At 42.7% G+C, this 8,065-nt stretch overlaps 1 protein-coding gene across 3 annotated transcripts in view; it reads left to right on the top strand.

The window, feature by feature from the left end:
• ITGB8 (integrin subunit beta 8) overlaps nt 1-8,065 on the top strand; it is a 113,967-nt gene that overhangs the window by 96,390 nt on the left and 9,512 nt on the right. For 2 of the 3 annotated variants that reach the window (XM_069088744.1, XM_069088743.1), the window contains exons 11-12: nt 220-445; nt 3,364-3,467. In XM_069088744.1, coding sequence (XP_068944845.1) covers nt 220-445; nt 3,364-3,467 — 330 coding nt within the window. Of the gene's footprint in view, nt 1-219; nt 446-3,242; nt 3,468-8,065 lie in introns of those variants that run through there. The other variant, XM_069088745.1, reaches the window with a different exon arrangement.

Here is an 8,065-nt window from a genome sequence, read left to right as displayed (position 1 = left end):
GTAGGATGATATTACTCCTGGTTGAATGACCTTGGAAACAGCCACTCACCAGACCTAGCAAATATTGATGCTAGGCCAATAGCAAAGGAAGCTGGCTTCATTCATCTTCCTGCCATTGGGTTTCCATGGAGCAGACAAGGCAATGTTTGGAGTTGTTCCCAAAGCCCATGGAGCACCAGATTATGTCCTAACGTTGTTTTCTACTTTTTTTCCTTGCAGGGCATGGGGAATGTGAAGGAGGTCGATGCAAGTGCTTCCGAGGTTGGGAAGGAGACCGTTGCCAGTGTCCATCTTCCTCTGCCCAACACTGTGTCAATTCCAAAGGCCAGGTGTGCAGTGGGAGAGGGGCTTGTGTGTGTGGGAAGTGTGAATGCACAGATCCCCAAATCGTTGGCCGTTTCTGCGAATATTGCCCCACCTGTGATACAGCCTGTGATGAAAACCGGTAAGTTCCAAAATCACCATCCCGGGCCTCATGCCCAACTTTACTCTCCTCTCTCTCATGCCTTGCACCATTTGATAGCATCCAAATCTTCTCTATTTTATAATGCTTTCTTAGCCACTAGGGCCTTAGAATATCAGGACAAAATAAAGTCCTTGAGAACAGATATTGTTGTATTTTTTGTCTTTGTATCTCTAGTACCTGGCATGTAGCAGCCATTTATGTATGTTTGTGGAAGTGAATCCAATGAGAAACCAAATCATCTGTGGTTCAGCAAATCATCTATTAGAAGTTGTTTTCCCAATTAGAAACATTTCTCCAAATCTGGAATATTGGCTACCTTCACTGACAACTTCTTAGATGTGTTGTGAGGACAACAGAGAGTGACTGTAAAATATATTAGCAATAAAACTAACCTCTAAGTACAAGTTTCTATTATAAGAGGTAGCATTTATATTGTACTTTTAGGTTTGCAAAGACATTTAAAATGTTTTCTCATTAGATGCTCACAGCCATCCTAGAAGTAGGTGCTATTATCATCTCCATTTTACAGATGAGGAAACTGAGGCAGACAGAAATTAAGCACCCAGGTTCACACTGTTAGCAAATGTCTGAGGCTTGATTGGAACTCAGGTCTTCCTGACTGCAGGTTCAGCATTCCACCCACTGCTGTTAGATCTAGAGCTAGATAACACATTTCGTCCAATTTGTTCAAAACACTTATTTTAAAGATGAGGAAACTGAAGTGTAAGGAATGAAAGTGACTTGCCTAAAGTCACATATAGAATAAACTTCAAAGGTAGGGTTTGAATGCAAGTCCTGAGACAGTGCTTTATCTACTGTTTATCTTCTGTTTGCCATTGACAGAAGGTAGAAGCAAGTAGGAATGGTTTGGGGCCAGCTCAAGGACAGGGCAGCACAATGGAATCTCTTAAATTGTACTCTTAATTTTAACAGACTCACAGATTTAGATCTGAAAAGGACCTAGGAAGCCATCTAGTAAACCCTTCCTCTTGTAGATGAGTGCACTGAGGCATGAAGCCTGGGTAGTCTCCAGCTAGCAAATAGCCCAGGAGAGAGGAAAATCAAAAGCTTGCAGATGTTTGCTTCTCCACATGAGTTTTGCAGAGAACTGCAGTAAGGGGAAGGGGCTGAAGACAAAAGAGTCTTGTAGATTTGGCTTAGGATTCTGGAGTTTTTCAAATGACTATAATTTGGTCTCTTTGGGGGGAGCTTGACGTCTTCAGTGGCCCAGAAAATAGCCTTTCCTTGACTTGGACATTGAGAGTGTCAAAAAAAAGTAGCACTTGGCAACCAATGGAGTGATTGGCCTCCTTTGTGAGGATGTTGCCGGACAAGCACGTCGTTCATCCATGGGTCAGGCCCACTTGATAGGCCATGGCTCCTTTCAGGAGGAAGCAAGGTGTCAAGCTGGTTAGAATGCTGAGTTAGCATCAGGAAGACCTGAGTTCAAATCTGAGCTGTGTGACTCTGGGCTAGTCACTTAACCTCTGGCTGCCTCTGTTTCCTCATTTGTAAAATGAGGGTAATAATAGTACCTAGCTTCCAGAATTGTTGTAAGGATAAAATGAGAAAATATGTGTAAAGCACATATGCCTGGTACATAGTAGGTGCTTAATAAATTCTTGTTTGAAAAGAACCACAGAGATCAATTACTGGCCACAATGAAGCATGACTATTGTGGGAATATCTTTAGAATGCATCAATAATGGCTAAAATAGCTTTAATAATGTTTTTCCTTCTAAACTCTCACTTATCTGACTATCTACAGCCCTGCCAACCTTAGACATGCCCCAGATTCTCTGGTCTCAAAAACTAAGCCCTGTTGGTGGGACCTGGGAAGCTCTTGGGCAGACCACCTGAAGAAGTCTGGAATACTGTAGGTTTTTCCTCAGGGAAGACAGAAAAGAGCTCTGAATTTGGAGTCAAAGGGCTTCAGCTCAAATCCTAGCCCAGGCCCCACTTACAGCCTCAGTGACTTTGGATACTTCCCTTTTCTAGGCCTGTTTCCTTCTCTGTAAAATGAGGGACTTGGACTCTGAGGGCCCTTCCATCTCTAAATCTCTGAACCTATGACCCTCCTCTATAAGATGGAGGGATTGGATCACATGGCTTGGCGGATTCCTTCTACCTTGGAATCTGATTTTGGATATTGATTTGATGGCTAGCCCCTGTTTCAAAACTCAGAAGTCTTGTTTCAACTTCTCCCATAAAAATTAACTTCACCAATGCTTCTGAGAAGTTTGTCTCATTCAAACAAGTTGGAAATTCATTTCAATTTATCAGCCATTCATTAATCACTTGCTAAACTCCAGTGGTACTGAGAATGGGGGGAGGGGAAGTAAGAAAGAAAAAATGAAAAAGTAAGAAAGAAAAGAAAGGAAAAGGTCAAGCCCTCCCTGATCTCAAAAGGCTGACATTCTATGGGAAAGATGTGAACTCCACACAGAAGAGTCAGGGCACAATCATGAGGAGGAAGGAGGGAATACTGATGACTCAAAGGTTTCTTGGAAGACTCAGAAATTAATCTGGTCCTTAAAGAAAAGTGAAACAGTGAGATTAAGTGCTAATGCATATTTCCAGTGTTTCAGGATTGATAGGCTCCATTTTGTAGCTTTTTTTTCTTTTTGAGTTATCAGCTGGCAAAGTATGGCTCCCACAAAATTCTTTTGTCTTCATCCCCTCCTAAAAACCAGGTCTTTTAAGTCATTTAGATATAATGGAACCTTGGTCACACATGCTTTCCTGATTACCAATACACTTTTTTATTCTATTCCAGGCATGAGGAAGCCATGATACCAAAGTTGCACTCTCTTGATGACCTCATCTCTTAAGAAAAACCCAGCAGTGAAATTTTTTCTAAATGTGTAAACATTGCTACTTTTGTTCTCACTTTGCAGGAATTGTGTCCAATGCTACCATCCTCACAATTTATCTCAAGCTATATTTGATAATTGCAGAACCTCGTGTACTTCAAGGGCCTATTATATTGACCAAATAGAAGGTAAATTACTGCCTTATTTCATCCTACTTGGTTCACAGGGCTGAAAAGACTGTTCTGTGGCTCCTGGTCTCCCAGAGAAGGCCATACACTTAAGATATATCCGTCAACATGCACTCATTCATCACCATGTTAAAGGCAGGGGGTACTGAGGACAGTCACAAAGAAAGACCAGTCCAGGTTTTTAATGTCTCCCAGAGATTCAGGCTTGGCATTGCCAAAGATTTGGGCTGGACCAGAGCGGAATGTTTGGGTTTCCATCCCAACTCTTCATGCATATTGCCATATTGAATGAGTAGAAAACAGGCATTTGTTGTGTGCCCATTATACACAGTGCTGTGTGTTTGCCTTCCCTGAAGAAATTCAAGCTTCTGGAGGGCAAGGACTTCCTTTCTGTCTCAGTGTCGCTCCTGATGGCAACACCATAGACACTTAATAAATGCTTATTGATGGGTTAATCCAATTCACCTAGGATGTGGCCAAAGATATTGTCGAGATGTCTGTGAGGCTACATCAAATAGTGGGCTCCTCCTATCTCTAGGACCAGAAGGAACATGAAAGGGCATCAAGACCAGCCCACCACCTCCCCCCCCCACTTTTACATATGAAGAAACAGAACAACAGAGAAGGGAGGGTACTTATCTAAGGTCATACGAGTAAGTAAGTAGCAGGGCCAGGATTTGAACCAGGCTCCTCTGATAGTCTTTCCATTTCACCATCATCCTTAAATATTCCTTCTGGCTGTGAATTAACTATAGCTAATGAACAACTGGACCTGTCTACAAAACAATAGGTAAATCCATGTAGGAAAAAAGTCTGCTCAGAGCAGACTTACTTTAGAAAACACTGATGCACCAAGGCAAGAAAACCAGGCTCTCTCATCTCTAGTCACAGAGGTGTGTACACGGGGAGGCACAGGGGTCATGTAGGTGTGTACGCCGCACAACAACCCCCTCCCACACACACACACACACACACACACACACATACACACATATACATACATTCACACACATACACACAATATACATACACACCACACATATACATGCACACACATATACATACACATATATACATGCATATGCCTGCACGTATACATGCACATGCACACATACATATACACATACCGGCACATATACATGCACATACACATACATGCACATCACACATATATGCACATACATATGCATACAAATACACACACACACTGGATGGAGTACTGACCTGGGAGTTACTAAGATCTGAGTTTAATTTCTGTTTCTATCATTTTATACCCAGTTGACCATGGACAAGTCACTCCCTTGTTTCCTCATTTGCAAAATGGAGGTGAAAAATGAACATAAAAATAACTGATATATAACATATTTAGGTTTGCCATACCCTTTACTTACATTCTTTTTGACCCTCGCAAAAACTCTGTGAGTTAAATGTTATTCTTAATTACATTTTAGAGATGGGCAAACCAAGGTAGAAAGAGGTTGAGTGATTTGCCCAGGGTTGGCTCCTAAGTGTCTGAGGCAGGCTTTGGACCTAGTCCTGCAGAACTACAAACTCAGTGCTCACCAACATAGCAGGCTGCCTCTCTTACAAGGCTGCATTGGGTTCACACGAGGTCATTTAGGGTCTGCCTGCCCTTGAGCACTAAATAAACATCACTGGTGACATTGCAGCACCGCTGTTCTGCTGTGAGACGGAGCTCAGCCCATCGTTGAAGGGCCACCATATAAACCAATCCCCTTCCCCCAAGGCTCTCCCTGCTCCTGAACTTCTCCCAGTGTGCACTTGGCTCCAAGATGAGCTCCATCTGCCTCCAGCTGGACCTGCCGTTCTTCAGAATGCAGGGATCAGGGCTCATGGTCATTACCATGTCATCTGTTATAAGCAAACACTCCTGGCTCATGGAGCACAGAAAGCTTCCTCTTGACAAGCTTCCCAAAGTTGTTGCTTGACCCTACCCGCCAAGAGGGAGACCAAAGTCACGGGTAGAGCCTTCCTAACAACATCAAAAAGGACCCTTGTTCAAACCATGAAAATGCCCTCTAGCCCTACCTCAGCCCTGCTCTCTCCTAGTTACCAAGAATCCCACAGAGAGAGAGCACTCAGTCTGAGACTGCACTACAAGGTCCCCTCCAATCAGCCCTAATTAAGTGGACTTCCCTGTCTCGTGGTCACACTCCAGGCAGGGCTCCAATCCAGGAACAGTATCAGACATATCTCCTTTAAGATTGGCAAAGGAGCTTATTACCAAGCATGACAACTTGTATTAACCAATTAATCAACAGACATTTATTTAAGACCTATTATGTATTACACACTGTGAGTTCAAGGAAAAAAAACAAAGTCTCTGCTTTCAAGGTGGTTACCATCTATTGGCAAACTCAGCAAGCAAACACATTAAATAATTGCTGTGTACCACGTATGATGCCCAAGGAGCTTATCTACTACAGAGAAACACAATTTGATTTCAGTTTGATTCGGTGGGCATTTTAAAGTACCTCCTATATGGGGAAAGCTGTGACCTGTGAATCAGAAAGACCTGGTTGAAATTGCACCTCTGACATTCATTAACTGTAGGTCTAAGGGCAGCCACTCACTCTCCCTAATCCTCAGTTTTCTTGTTTGTATAACAATGCTTGTACTTAATTCCCAGGGTTATTTGGGAGTATCAAATGAGCTCATTTCTATGAAGTGCTTTGCAAACTTGAAATTTCACTTATTAGATGTCCGGTGTTACGGCAAGGTAATAGGCCCCAAGGATATAGGCCCAAAGAAAGCTCAGAAACTTAAGGTAATTGTCACTTTCCATGTAGTCAAGCACTACTGGCTGGAATATGCAAGCTCGTGCCCTCTTGGCAACCTAAAAGCACAAATGACCGGGGTATGATGCTGTGTGTCCTCTCTGGAGTTTAGCCTTTGTTCACATCGTTCCAACTCGGCACACTCATCCCTATCAGCCATCAGCACTCCCCCCCCCCCCAAACCCTTTAAAGGGATCTGCAAAACTATATCTCTAGGCAAACGCATCAGGCTGCAGCCAATCAGGGGCCTTTGATGAGGCAACCCTTTCCATATTCCTGAATTCTGATTTGTTTCCTTTTTTAAAAATATTTTTATTTATTTTGTCAAATATTTTCCATTTAGAGGTAAAAACATCCTGTCTCTTATTTTGATTGGAATTTTAAATTCTTTCCCTCCTACCTGCCTTTCCCCTCTCTTAAAGAGGCAAGCAAGTTGATAGTGATTTCTACATGTGAAGTAATACCAAGCATAGTTCTATATTTGCCATGTTGCAAAAGAAAACACAGACCTCCCACAAAAAAAAAAAAAGAACCCGCCTGCTTTAAGCTGCTCTCAGAATTCATCAGTTATCTCTGAAGAGAGAGAGTAGTTTTCATGAAGGTTTGTCTTGGATCATTGTGTTGATTAGAGTAGCTGAGTCTTTAACAATTGATCATCCTAATTAATCCCAATTACTTGGGGTTTGTTTCAAAGAATTCAGGGATACTCCACATAATTCAGAATTCTAAAGTATTCACTTTCAGGTTGACCACACCCTGTTTTGGGTAGGACTGGTCCCCTCCCATGAGTCTCTCTTCCAGTAGTTGCAGAAACTTAGAATCATTGAGTCCCATCCCTACATGAAAGGATCTCCCCTCTATAGTGAACACAACAGCATGGTCTAATCTTTGTTTGGAGACCATTTGGTAAGTCCACATCAACCCAGGACCCCCAGAAAGTCAAGAATTCACTTGGAGAGTGGGTAGAAGGATAAGCAGTTAACTTGGGCCACACGGGGAATTCTACACCACCTCTGGATTCCCAGAGTATTATGAAATCATCTTCTCGATGATTTGGGTGCTGTCTCTGGCTCCAGAGCCCCACTAAACCTGCCAAACAAGATATGCCAAAGGCTTGGTCCTGAACAGGAGGCCCAGCATGCCTAGCTTCTTGACACAGCAATCTCCTTTCCAGTTAGTATTCATTTGCTCTTGAAAGAATATATTGTGAATGTTTAAAAAAATAGCAAATATTCACTTCTTGCCAAAGAGAAAGTGAAAGACAAATAACAAGGAGAACTGGGTTTGGCAGGCAGGGCCTAACCAGGCCCTCCCAGTTACTGGAGAAGCCAACACAGTGATTTCAAGGGAGACACAGAGAGGACCCCTTCTAATCGTGCCCGTTTGGCTTCTTCAGGATTTGCTTTATTCCATGTGACTGGAACAGAACAAATGGGGAATAGAGAGCAAGAGAAACGGCTCAGTATTCCAGGTCCCCAGAGCTGTCAATACTTTATTTAAGTAACGTTGCACTCACCAGCACATCAGTGACCATCACAAATTCTGTCATTTGGTCATAATTAAAATCAATTTTAGTTGAAAGCCTCAGGCATATACAACTGATTCCATAAAAGAGAAATTATCTCCATGACTGTGGAGAGCCTTGAATCACAGATGATTTTTATTAAAACTGCCCTGGATCTGTGACCTTATCCATGTGAATGCTCCTTCCAATGAGGCAGATAGCAGCCCGTCTATGCCTTCCCATCTGTGGGCCCTTGCCCCCCTGCACAGTTTGTCTGTGAGTTGTCATTTATTCCC

Source organism: Petaurus breviceps, unplaced genomic scaffold (genome assembly GCF_028583685.1).
Source record: "Petaurus breviceps papuanus isolate PSGF00001 unplaced genomic scaffold, PetGlider_PUasm1.0 185, whole genome shotgun sequence".
In the NCBI taxonomy this organism is placed as follows: domain Eukaryota; kingdom Metazoa; phylum Chordata; class Mammalia; order Diprotodontia; family Petauridae; genus Petaurus; species Petaurus breviceps.
The sequence above is the reverse complement of the archived record's forward strand: the minus strand, read 5'-3'. Positions and strand labels throughout refer to the sequence as shown.